The 13,911-nt window shown below is 43.2% G+C and overlaps 1 protein-coding gene across 1 annotated transcript; it reads right to left on the bottom strand.

Annotated features, from left to right (window-relative positions):
* Positions 1-633: 633 nt before the first annotated feature.
* Positions 634-2,797, bottom strand: LOC110735032 (transcription factor MYB106-like). The gene is made up of 3 exons (XM_021915153.1): positions 2,551-2,797; positions 2,254-2,383; positions 634-2,068 (listed from the first exon to the last, which is right to left on the bottom strand). The coding sequence occupies exons 1-3, from the start codon at positions 2,681-2,683 to the stop codon at positions 832-834; spliced, it is 1,500 nt and encodes a 499-aa protein (XP_021770845.1). The 5' UTR covers positions 2,684-2,797; the 3' UTR covers positions 634-831.
* Positions 2,798-13,911: the final 11,114 nt, after the last annotated feature.

Below are 13,911 nucleotides of genomic sequence, written 5' to 3' on the forward strand. Positions count from 1 at the left end.
TTTACTTTAATTTTTTACTATCTGAAATTGAACAACGCCGTTCAATCAGTTGACTATGTAATCAATGTAACTTTTTTTTTTTTTCTTTAAGGAAAGTAATCAATTTAACTTTATTAATAATTATGTTAAAGAAGAAAAACTAAGGGCATATATCTTTATTTACTTAACCCTGCCCTTTTTTTGGTAGATTCTTCAATGACTTTTATTGCATGACATACCTTAACCTTCTTACTTGGTAACATCATATGAACAAAACGATAAAGATGGATACAACAATAATGTATGTAGATAATTTCACGGGCGACTTTAAGGTTTTTTTTTTTTTAAAAAAAAAAAAAAAAAACCTGTTTGGATTTAATTGAGATATTGTCCTTTTGGAAATTAGATTGGATTCTCTCTAGTTTTTACTTGGCCAAGTTATAATTTAGAAATACTTAATCTAAGATAGTGGGGAGTGTGTCAAACCATATATTCTTAAGAGGTATGATACATTGATCTGAACCAATATTAAATCAAAGGGTCTGGACGTCTAGTCAAGTTAACAAATTATTTGTGAAGCAACTTTCTATCGATTCTTGTATGAGAATCAAGGTAAATTTCAAAACGGAATGTACAAAAACTTTCAGTCAAAAAGTGTCAGTTAAAATTTCTTATTAATTAATCAGATAAAGACAATAATAATGAAAGCAACTACATGCTAATGGCCTGGATTTTAAGCCAAATTAATACAACATAAATAATGTAAGATTAAAAAAAAAAAGTTTTGATAGATGAGCTTATACAAAAGAGAGAATCTGAAATTTATTAAGAAAAATGATAATGCATGCAAGATTAGAACATGGGAGAATTAGGAGGAGAAGAATTGACTAAGTTGAGAATACTATTCCAATAAGTCTTGTTATCTTCATAGTAATCACTCCCACCGCTTCTAGTAGTACTACCACTACTATTATCATTATTAGCATTATTGTTGTTTTCTTCTCCTTGTTTTGTTGGACTTTTCGAACCACAGCTATTTGTTGTTGTTGCTTTAGTAGTGGTAGTATCACTAGTATTATTATTAGTACTGAGCAAAAGTTCCGTAAACCCTTCTATGAAACCCTCACCGTGATCATTATGATCATCTTCATCGTTGTTGTTGTCGTGGTCGTTGTCGTGGTCATGGTTTGGATGGATTGAGAGGGTGTTAATGTCGTGAAATGACAAAGAATTCATCTCTATCCCGTTATCAAAGCCACCACCGCCACCACTTCGCTTCCATTGATGATGATGGTCTTCGTTTTTAACCATGTCTTGATGATGACTATGATGGTGATGATGATCGTTGTTGTTGTGCCCCATGAATTCTATCACGGCCCCGGTCCCCATTGCAGGGACCGCGGGTGGGGCGTTCTCTGAGAAGCTTAAGGTCGATGTTGGTGACTCGATTCCAACACCAATTCCGCCACCGATCCCGGACGATGATCCCATTCCAATGCATATAAAATGATCACTATTGCTATTATTATTATTAGTACTAGTATTAGTATCATTGTTAGGCCACACATTATGCCAAGCCTTAAGAACATCAAGACACCTCGGAGTGATAGTTGTAGCAGTAGTAGCCGCACTAGCAGTCATACTTAGATACTGATGATGGTGATGATGAGCTGCAGCTGATGACGACGATGACGACGACAATGGACCCATCGTTGAGACGGAGGGTACAATTTGGTGATGATCATTAATGTGAATGTCTGGTGAAATTGGTGACAAAAATGATGAATTATTATTATTATTACTATTACTACTCGTATTGCTAGTACCACGGAGCTTGGATTGCCTGGCTAGGCGAGCCTCGGCCTCTAACCGAGCACTCTCCCACTGAGCGATGTGGCTCAAGTTAGCCGCATTCTTCGACTGCTGCCCACTACCGCCATTGGCGGCAGGCAGAAGTGCATCATTCTTGGGCTTGTGGGTCACTGGGTCTATCCCCATCTTAGCTAACCTCTTCTTCAGATGGGTGTTCCAGTAATTCTTTATCTCGTTGTCTGTCCTCTTTGGTAAGTGCGTTGCAATGGCTGACCACCTTGTACAAAACAAACACATACATCAGAAAAACGTACTAAATTAGTTAGTACGGTACATACAAAATGTTAAAATGGACGGCAATTGTCTCAAAAAAAAATATACATATATATATATAACTTTTTAGAGACAGAGTGAGTATTATATGGTACGGATATGTATGTATATGATCATATGATATAATACCTGTTGCCTAAAAGAGCATGAAGTTGAATGATTGTTTGTTCTTCTTGTAAGCTGAATTTTCCACGCTTAATATCAGGGCGAAGATAATTAGTCCATCTAAGTCTACAACTCTTGCCACATCTTTGAAGCCCTAATCAAACAATAATTAAATCAACCATATCATATATAATTCTATGAAAATGACAATAGTCATATATATAATGTATGCATCAAACTAAATTCTTAATTGTATCATAAATAACAGAATATATAGTGTATGAAAATGAGAGTGATTAGCTAAGTGATTTGATTAATTACCGGCTTTTGTCGGTAAGGCGCGCCAATTGCCATGACCATGTTCCTCAATGTAAGCAAGAAGCTTCTGATCTTCTTCAGGAGTCCATGGTCCTTTCTTTAGACCAAGTTTATCACAGCAAGGAGACCTTCCCATAATTTTTTTCTGGGTTTTTTAGGAGTGTAAGAGAATGAAACTCTCTTTCTACTTTATAAGGTGAGCAAACCTTATGGCCCACATCGTCAGCAGTTGCATCCCTATTTTTATATAAAATTTGGCTATGTTTATGTATATCTTATATGGGGAAATAAAGTTCCTTTACTTGTTTACTTTGAATTCATAAAATGAAATGGAAAATAATACGAGTACCATTTATTAATTAAAGGAGATAAAATTGATAGTTTAAAAAATTTTAGATATTGATTTGTCCTAGTTAGTTAAACACTTAAATCTTCTTTTTTTTTTTATTGTAAATCATTCGAAATTTCATAACAGTTAATATTTTAAGTATTTGTTACTCCTATCTTCGTGTTTAAATAAGTGAAATGTTTCTCTTATGCACATTTGTCAATACAAAACTTTGACTAATAAAATATATAATAATCAATAAGTAAAAATTATAATAATATTAATAAACTATTCATTGACATGATTTCAACAAGTACTCACAAGACTATATATATTCTTATGTATAAATTACAAACATCAGTCAAAGTGAATTTGATGAATAGTGCAAAAAGTCAAAACATTTTTAAACACGAAGGGTTTTTTTTTTTTTTTTTTTGGGTACTTATATGACTTTATATCTATATGACTTTTCATAGATTATCAAAAGATACAAACTTTTATGTACGGAGTGCTTGTTTGAATAGCAGAGTGAATTGAAACTCGTCAAACCATCTTTTATAAGAATCCGGTGCTAATTATATACTGTAAATGTACACCAAATAATAAAAATAAAAAGGTAAAAGAACAAACATATGGTATATAGAGAAGCTGAACATGCAATAAATAAGATGGGGTAGTATAAGAGAAGGATGAGTAGGTCCTAGATGGGATAATAGAATTAAATGTGCATGATTTAGCAATAGCAGTGTATGTAGTAGCATATAGCTTAGAAATCAGTGATGTATACCAACATTACCCCTGCAAAAATCCCAGAACTAACTCTTTGTGGCATTGGAAGATAAGGCAAAGGCAAAGTATATTCCTTCATTAACTTCTAGCCTTTTTTTACTGTATTATCTGTATACAGTAAGGAAATTTTGTATTTATTACATCATCATCTTGTCTCATTGGAGTTGTTCGAGTGTGTTGAGTCTGATCTTTTCACATTTGTATTAGATTTAGAGAAGACAGATAAGTTGTATTTTTGGAAGTTTGAAAAGTATGCTTGATTTAAGAATGAAATTGAGGAATATAGGTGTGGTACTGATTCGTTCAGAAAAGTTGCTCAGCCCTTAAATATTTGTGTTTTAGATTTTAACTTTTTTTTGGATTGAAGATGGGAAAAGAAAAGGAGGGATTGGGTATTTTTCATTTGGAAAACAAATAAAGAAGGAAAAGAATTAGAGCGAAGAAAAATGAATAGATTAAATTGTAAGAAATTAATCCCTTCAATAATAGAGAGATTTGAAAAGAAAACTTATCATTCTTCTCTCCATTTCCCTTCTTTACCTTCCCTTTTTTTATTTTTTTATTTTTAAGAAACTTCTCCTTTCTTTATTCAAACACACGGTTAATCTAATTATTATATATGGATGTAACACTAAAATAAGACAATTACGTTGTTTTAGGTTAATATTAAATACTTTGTTCGACCCTTAAAATTATTGTTTTTACTTTTAATTTGATTATTATATGTAAATGTAAGTGACACATTTACCCTTAGAATGGACAATTACAAATTTATTCTACAAGGACAATGTACAAATACATTAATGTATATATAAAGGCCACATATATGTCAACATGTGGCCTGAAATTGTGACAACATACCACAGTATAATAAAAAAAATAAGGAAATGCGGTTCATTTTTAGGGGGTGATTTGGCTTCTTAGAGTCAAAGTGAGGATGTGAAAGAAAGTTCCCAACTAAGGCTCTAGTTTGTTCACATATTTTTGTTATACTGAAATTCTTTTTAGGAAATTTTGAAAAAAAAAAAACCACCTTTTATGAGTATTTTTTTGCAAGAAATCACCTTATAAATTTTTTTTTACAATGACACATCTTAATCAAATAGTTTTTTTGCAATGACACACCTTTGGCCGGAAAAGAGGGTTTGACCCTGTTTCCCGGCATTGACCCGACCCCGTGACCTCTTAAAACCACTCTCCAACTACGCCACCCACCCAAACGCCACCGAAACTGCCTTACCCACCCCACCACTACCAGATCTTGACATTCACCTCTTACCCACCCCACCATATATGACCACCAAAAATCCACACCGGCGTTAGAGAGAAGGGGGAGGTGGTGGCAAGGAGAAGGCAACGACAGAGGTTGTGGCAAGGAGAAAGCAACGGCGGCGTCAAAGAGAAGGGGGCGGCAACCGAAATTTTGGGCAAATTTAGAGGAGAGAGAGAGAGAGTGTGTGTGGTTTCGGTGGTGGTGGGGTGTGTTTTGGGGTTTTCTGATGTCCTGCGGGAGAGCTACAATTCCGAGACTGGAACCGGACGCCTGTACCTGCAAAATAACGGAGACTCCTGAGAGCTCCGCCTCCAACGGTCAAGTTAGTACCTGATTAAGGAGTAATTAATACAGAAATTAAAGTAATAAGGTCTCTCTAGGTGAGAGTATTTAATGTAGGTAATCTGCTTTGCTAGCGAGATCAGCCGGTTATTAGTGTGTTCCGTAATGTTTCTCCTCCGTTCCGTTAATTATTCGGTCCCTTGATTAATGAGGATTAATCGAGTATTTATAGCCTTGGGAAGCGTGCAACTCTCTAGGTTTAAGGTAAACCTAGGGCCGATCGGGCTTCTAGACTGAAATGGGCCTTGATGGCCGGTTGTCCCATTTGGCATGGGTGGACACGTGGCGTGTCTTAAGTGGTCCGTGGAGGACGCGTGGCGGAACCTGGTTGGTCCACTTGTCAAACGGCGCTTGGTGGATAAAAATCCCCTAATCATTTGCCCCTCACAGGTGGCACGCGACTGGTCACGTGTCGCCTGTGACAGGTGTCGCACGGTGACAGGCGACGGCCCGTTACAGGTGTCACCTTGCAGACGGCCGGGAGACTCTCCCGCCCAAATTTGAATTCGGAAGCGACCCTTCGCCTTCTCATTTTGCCTATAAAAGGAAGTGCTGACTTCGGTCATTTTCACATTTGAGAATTTTTGCGAGAACATTCGGACCCCTGAACTTGATCTGACATTTTCGGACTTTTTCTGCCTACCGCCTGTTCTGACAAGCCGACTGACCCGAACTTTCAGGACTTCATCAACTGTCATCCGTTCAGGTAACTCAGTTCTCTTACTCTTAATTTTCTTTTTATTTTTTGAAATGGCACCATGGAAGCACACGACACGCCCTAAGTTAGTGATCAGCCGGTCACCGGGGACAGCTGAATCTAGGACTAGGAGTGCCGCCTGCCCTTTTCTGGACCCATCTTTGCCCTTTATACAGAGTCCGACTGAATCTGTGTCTATGCAGAACGTGATGGCCAGAACAAAAAAGACTGCTAGAATATCAAACTCAGACGGCTCCTCCCAAAGGGTACTCCTTAGCGAAACATCTGACCAGGCGCCAGATGTGGAACGAGGCGACTGTCAAGCTGACAGTTCTGAGAGAGGGACCAAGGTGTTCCCTTCTCATCTAACCGTGGACATGTCTAATTTACCTTCTGCTCCTTCTAAGGGAGAGGAGGCGGGCCCCTCTAGGAGAGGGGAGGCGTCGTCCTCTTCGGACTCGTCAGGGGACGAGTCCGATTCCAGCTCTTCTGACCATAGTTCTTCTGACCATAGTTCTTCTGACTCAGAAGAAAAACATAACCGCCTACAAGAGGCGAGAAGTTCCCATGCAGTGGAGAAGGGGGATAATTGGGCAGAGCCGTCCGCCTCTTACAGAGAGGAAAACACCCCCTACTACTGCAGGGTGCCCCGGGGCCGGATCGCAACCATGCGAGACAACGTGGCGAGCTTTATTGCTAACCACAAAATGGGCCCGGAGTATTTACTGTTTGTGCCGGATCCAGAAGATACTGTCGTCTGGCCGGCTGGTACCAGCTATGGTGACGGCTGTTTTGGCTGCTATGTGGCGGCCATCAAAGCTGGTCTGCGCTTCCCATTACATCCGGCTGTTCAGCGGATTTTAGATGGGTATGATCTGGGGTTATGGCAGTTAGCCCCCAACTCTTGGGTAAACGTACTCGGCTATGTGGCCGGGTGCGAACTGAACGGGGTGGAGCCAAGTTTTGAGGCTTTCGCCCACATGAACTATCTCAGCCGGACCCCTAAGTCGGGAGGTACCGGCTGGTATCAACTAACAAGCCACAGGGGTTACCTCATGACGAGAGGTAAGGCAAACAAATGGAAGGATTGGCGGAACACCTCCCTTATTATCGAGAGTTCAGACACGGAGCTGAACAAACGTTTTAACAAGTGGAACAGGGATCCGCCTCTTCTTGCAGGCGGCCGCAGCATGCCGCCTGTTCCCCCAAAGGCTAAAAGAGAGATCCTAGACAAAGGACTCTTCAAAGTAGAGACTAGGGTGAACTCTACTTCAGGGGTACGAGAGCAAGTACCCCTACACTGCGTCCCGAGCTTCAAGTGGCTCTATGATGAGTACTTCTTGGCCGCCTGTGGCCTCGGCAGTCGGTGCTCTAGAGGTAGCCAGCCTGACGAATACTCTGTTTTTTCACGCCTTGTTTACTTGGGATTTTTACTAACTTTGCTGTTTATTTCTTTCAGCCGACGCCATGAGTAAAATAACAGCATCTAAGACTGCGGCGGCCATGCTGCGGGTTTCGCTAATGAAGCAGTCGTACGCCGACTCCCCCAGCAAGGAGGCACCCTTGGTAAGCTTTGAAAACTCTTCCCCTTTAAGTTGTATTATGCATATACTAACTCTTTTTGTTTTCAGTCTGGCACTCCAAGGGCTTCTTCCTCGCAACAGCCGGACCCCAAGGCCCGGAGAACGACTGTTGCAAGCTCTCCTGGGTCTTCCAGGAAAACAGTGGCGGCTGAGAAGCAGCCGGCCACTTCTTCAAAAACCCAGGCGGGGCCGCCTAGATGTATGGACACTTGCTTGTAAAAACTCACTCTTGCTTCCTTCTTGATTAGGTCTAACTTGTTTTTCCTTTTACTTAATGCAGCCGGCTCCCAGGGTCTAGACTTGGTTGAGGTAGCCAAGTCTATGGTTAAAGTAGTTCCTCCCTCTGACAGGGAGACGGTCAAGGGTGCCGGCACCCTTGACCTCGATGGAATTTCAGGGATCCTAGCTGAGGTATACTTAGCACCTTTTTGAGCTTTTGAGTTCCAGGACGCCTGTTAACTCTTTTGATTGGAAACTGACGCCTGTTTTTCTTTGTACTTAGGCCCTGCTCCGAGTCAACAGCCTTCGCAAGCCGATTGATCGGAAAAACAAAGAGGTAAAGGCCGCAAAGGCTATGGCCGCCTCCAGCTGTGATAAGGCAATGTTTCAAATTGCCCAAAATGAAGTACTGACCATTGATCTTCTTTATTATCAGGCGCAGGCGACCGCCGCTGTTCGGGCTCAGCTAGAGGCGGCCCAAAAGAAGGTTGACGAGCTGGAGGGGACCGTCACCAAATTTAAAGCCGAGCTGAAACCCCTTCGCCAGAAAATGCACTCTTACGAAGCCATGGAGAAATCTTTGGCTAACGTAAAAGAACGCCTGGTGAACCAGGAGAAGAGTCTTACCCAAGAGCTCTCGGACAAGGCCGAGCAAGAAAAACAAGAGCTCGTCCGGGAGATGGTGGAAGACTCCGCCCAAATCCAACGCATGACCTGGGAACGACTGTTCCCCAGTGCCGACTTTGCCTCATGGGAAAGAACGTACCGCCAGTGTTCGGAAATATATAATCAACAGATCCTGGCGGCTGCTGAAGAAGAGGCGATGGACGTTGCGTTGGAGGAGGAAGAGCCGGTTGTGGCGCTTGTGCCACTTGGGGGTAAGGCATCAAAAGATGATGCAGCTAAGGCCGAGTCCAGCAAGAAGAGTGCTGACCAGGCGGCTGCTGCTGATACTGAACTGCCCCCTTCTTAAGCTTTAAGTATATTTTTTCTTTTCACGGCCTGCGTGCCGTTTGCTTTGTAATTACCCGGCCAGGGGGCCGGGGTTTTGAATATTCTGCTGGTCTTTTATGGCCGGCTCATTTTAATCAAATTTTTTGTTTTTGTTCAAATTTGTCTAAGTATTTGAAATTTGCTCACTAGACAGACTGTTGTGTATGGCCGAACGTTAAGACAGGTACAAATAGTAAGTATGCCGCCTATGCCCCTGGACGACTGGTTGTCTGTTTCCAGGATAGATGATCAGTCGGCCATTTAATCAATCGGTATTCGAACTCTTTATTCAATTTGACCAAGTAAATAGAATTACCAAGTAGCCAAGGAATTTAAGTAGGAAAACAAGCGGCGGGTACCGGTTGTTTCCCTTTATTGCCAATGTTGGCCTCTAATTTGTTATTTGTTAACCTAGCAAGAGTATTGGTTGAGAGCCTTTGTTTATTAAAAACAAGTGGACGACTCGTACCTTTTAGGCTCAGTACTAAGTTTGAGTGACTATTAAGTTAACATAGGAGTTACTTAGTCTTCGTCACAATCTTGATTGAGTAGTAAAGGTATCAGGCGGCGTAGGCCGGCTAGACCCCTTGATTTACCAATGTTTGTTGGCTATTTACTCAATAGGTTATCCAGTAGGAATAGGGGTTCGAGTGCCCTTGTTTGTATAAAACAGGCGGACGACTCAAACTTTTTAGGTTCCATACCAAATTTGAAGGAGTGACTATGAGTTAACTTTGGAGTTACTCAGTCGCCGTCACTTTTGTTTGAGAAGTAGAGGTACCAGGCGGCGTAGGCCGGCTAGACCCCTTGATTCGCCAATGTTTGTTGGCTATTAACTCAATAGGTACCCCCTGCATTTATCCCAAGTAATACAGGAGGTCATCTGACTCAGATGTCAACTGCTACCACTGGTTTGGTTAGTGATAGAGTTATCCTTGTCTCAAAAACGGCTACGTGGTTGCCCTTTGGGACAGTCGTATAGGTGCCGTGTAATTAGTTTATAGAACAATGTTCCACCCAAAAGGGAGCTGCTCTCTGCGACGAATTTCATCCGAATGGATGCCGCCGGACGCCTGCTATAATGTTGGGACAGGTCGGATTAGTTTTTAAAAGTTAGATCAGTTGACTAGGCGCCTGGTCTGATCATTCGGCCAGTGGCCTTGGTACGTTTTTGGTGAACGTATGTGCTAAGTAAAAGAAGGGTAGCCGCCTGTTAGTTACAGGATCGGCCAGGCCCTAAACTTTTTAGCTAAGTATTGTGAGTAAAATACTCGAGGGAGAGTAGCCGACTGTAATGGAACAGACGGCATGCCCCTGTAAAGATAAAGAGTGAAACTCAATGGAGAGTAGCCGACTGTAAAGGTACAGACGGCATGCCCCTCGTAATACAAAATTGAATAGTAAGTGCCAACTTTATTAAGTAGCTCTTTACTTTACATCATTCAAAAGAAATATTTCTTAAGGTTATCTACATTCCAAGTTCGAGGCAACGGTTGTCCGTCTGGTGTTTCCAGACGGTAGGTACCGTCCCTGACTTCCGCATAGATTCGGTAGGGTCCTTCCCAGTTGGGAGTTAGTTTGCCAGACTCGTTAGCCCTACCAACTGCTTCCATTTTTCTAAGTACAAAGTCCCCTACTTTGAGTGGACGCCTGTGCACTTTTTTGTTGTATGATCTAGTCATTCTCAGGCGGTAGATTTCATGGCGCAAAACAGCATTGCCCCTCTTTTCAGGAAGTGAGTCTAATGCCAGGCGCATAGCTTCCCAGTTTGCCTCTTCGTCATATAGCATTACTCGAAGAGTCGGCTCGTAGTGTTCTATTGGAAGAACAGCTTCTGCACCATAAGTTAGGAGGAATGGAGTTTCTCCAGTCGCCCCTTTTTCAGTCGTCCTAATGGCCCAAAGAACATGTGGTAGTTCATCTGCCCATAGGCCGCCTGCTCGTTCAATTTTTTTCTTGAGACCGTCTGAGATGATTTTATTAAAGGCTTCTACCTGGCCGTTTGCTTGTGGACGGCCGACAGATGCAAAGTAATGTCCAATTCCTTGGTCTCCCAACCAGCTTTTGAGAACAGGCGTCTCAAATTGGGGACCATTATCAAAAACCATAGACATGGGAACCCCGAACCGAGTGATGACGTTTTTCCAAATGAATGAAATTACATCTTTCGTCTTGATTCCCTTTACAGCCTCCGCCTCTACCCATTTAGTGAAGTAGTCAACGGCAACAAGTATATACCTTCTGCCGCCTGTAGCAGGCGTATATGGACCCAGAATGTCCATGCCCCACTTAGCAAACGGTAGTGGGCTGTGAATGGTAGTGAGGTCAGTAGCCGGACGGTGAATTAATTTGCCAAACCTTTGGCACTTGTCACATTTTTTCACCATCTCCATTGCATCTGCTTCCAAAGTAGGCCAAAAGTAGCCCTGCCGCCTTGCCCTTTGAGCAAGCATCCTACCACCTATATGGGAAGCACAGAAACCAGAGTGAAGATCATCTAGTATCTCTCGTCCCTTTTCAGGAGTAACACACTTTAAGAAGGGTTGAAGGTGCCCCCTCTTGTGCAGTTCCCCCTGTATCATTTCAAAACAGGAGGCTCGTTTTTTCAGTGATGCCGCCTGTTGAGGATCATCCGGCAGTGTACCGTTTGTCAGATATGCCCTGATTGAATCCATCCAGGTTGAGCTTCTGTCTAGAATTCCAATAGGATTTTCCTCGATGCTTCTCTTCTCCATTACTTCCCAAAACACAGTTCGAGGAGTATCGGAGGAGGCGGATGATGCTAATTTCGAGAGTGCATCTGCCTGGTTGTTTTCTGATCTCGGTACTTGGATCAGATGGAAATCCTCAAGGGAGCCGACTGCTTGTCGGACCGCCTGTAAATATTTGATCATGGCCGGATGTGTTGCTTCGTATTCGCCATTGTACTGACTCACTATCAGTTGTGAATCAGAACAGGCGTCTATTTTCCTTGCCCCGGCCGCCTTACACATGCGGATCCCGGCTAGTAAAGCTTCATATTCTGCCTCATTGTTTGAAGCCTGGAAACTGAAGCGTAGAGCATACTCGAACCTGTCGCCCTCTGGAGATTGACATACGACGCCTGCTCCACAACCGTTTGAAGTAGAGCTTCCGTCCACATATACCTTCCAGACTTGGTCTGGAACTTGAGAGTCAGGAGGACGAGTCATCTCTACAATAAAGTCAGCAAAGGCTTGCCCCTTCACTGCTTTTCTAGGCTCGAAAGTAACTTCGAGACTCTGCATTTCTATGGCCCATTTGATCATTCGTCCGGAGGACTCCATGGTGGTAAGGGGCCGTTTGATCGGTTGGTCGGTATACACGACGACTGCATGTGCCAGAAAGTAGGGCTTCAATTTTTTAACAGCCATGAAGAGTGCAAGACCAAATTTCTCCACTAGGGGATACCTCAACTCGGCATTTTTCAGTACGTGACTGACAAAGTAGACCGGAAGTTGACAGCCGTCCCTTTCAGCAAGGAGCACCGCGCTTAACGCATGATCAGAGACGGCCAGGTACATGTAGAGATTTTCTTTGGGCAAAGGGCTGACCAGCCTTGGCAAGGAATGCAAGTGAACCTTTAATTTCTGGAAGGCGGCCTCAGCATCCGGCCCCCATTCAAACCTTGCCTTTTTCTTAATTGCCTGGAAAAAGTATAGGCATTTGTCGCCTGATCGGCTTAGAAATCTTCCCAAGGCCGCCAGACAACCTGTTAACTTCTGAACCTCTCGGACGGTACGAGGCGACTGCATGTCAATGACCGCCTGTACCTTCTCAGGGTTCGCCTCTATTCCTCTCTGGTTGATAAGGAATCCGAGAAATTTCCCAGACTCAACTCCAAATACACATTTCTTGGGATTGAGCATGACATGGTGCCGCCTGAGTGTGGCGAAAGTTTCTCGGAGGTCCGTCAGATGATCTTTCTGAAGTTTAGTCTTAACAATCATATCATCAATGTATGCCTCGACGTTTCTCCCAATCTGATCAAAGAACACTGTGTTTATCATTCGTTGGAATGTAGCCGGGGCATTCTTAAGACCAAACGGCATGACCGTATAACAGTATAATCCCTGATCAGTGACGAAGGCCGTCTTCTCCTGATCTTTCTTCCACAAAGGAATTTGATGAAAACCAGAATAGGCGTCCATAAAACTCATCAAGGCATGGCCGGCTGTTGAGTCGACCAGGTTATCAATTTTGGGCAGAGGGTAACTGTCTTTGGGGCACGCCTTGTTCAAGTCTGTGTAGTCTACACACATTCGCCAGGTGTCATTCGGCTTTTTAACAAGTACCACATTTGCAACCCAATCTGGGAAGTAACATTGCCGAATGAACCCTGCATCAAGTAATTTTTTGACTTCGGCGGCGGCCGCCTGACCTCTTTCTTCACCATGGTTCCGCTTCTTTTGCCGTACCGGCTTCTTTTTCGGATCCACAGCGAGTTTGTGTACTGCCAGATCAGGACTAATGCCTGGCATTTCATGGACTTCAAATGCAAAGATGTCCTTGTATTCTTTCAATAGGTTGTGAAAGTCGTCACCAAGGTTTCTCAGAGCAGTCGTCCCAACTTTGACTGTTCGGTCAGGGCGGGAGTCGTCTAATATCAGGTCCGTATGCTCACCAGCCGGCTGAGGGCGGAACTCATCCGGCCGGTCCTCTGCCAATGATTGCTATTTTCTTGCCTTTCTGGCGGACTCTGTCTGGGACGCCTTTCTTTTTCTGTCGCCTGTTTCTTGAACAGGCGCACTTTCCTTGACATTGTCAAGGTCTGTTTTTTCTCCACTTGACCCAGTGGCCTTAGCAGTGGGTTTGACATCCGAGAGATAGCACTCTCGGGCCATCCTCTGATCTCCCCTTAGGGAGCCGACTGTTCCATTGTCCCTTTCAAACTTAAGCAGCATAAGTGACGGGATTATAACAGCCTTGGCACTATTCAGGGTTGGGCGACCCAGAATCATGTTGTAGGCAGAGAGTTCCTCTACAACTAGGAATCGGACTACCATGTGTCGTCCTTCCCCTTTTTCGCCCAGGCGGACGGGTAGATCAACTCGTCCCAGTGGGTGGACGACTCCTCCTCCAAACCCTATTAAAGGGTGGGAGGCCGGATGTATGCAGTCCG

The sequence above is a fragment of the Chenopodium quinoa genome, unplaced genomic scaffold, assembly GCF_001683475.1.
Source record: "Chenopodium quinoa cultivar QQ74 unplaced genomic scaffold, ASM168347v1, whole genome shotgun sequence".
In the NCBI taxonomy this organism is placed as follows: Eukaryota; Viridiplantae; Streptophyta; class Magnoliopsida; order Caryophyllales; family Amaranthaceae; genus Chenopodium; species Chenopodium quinoa.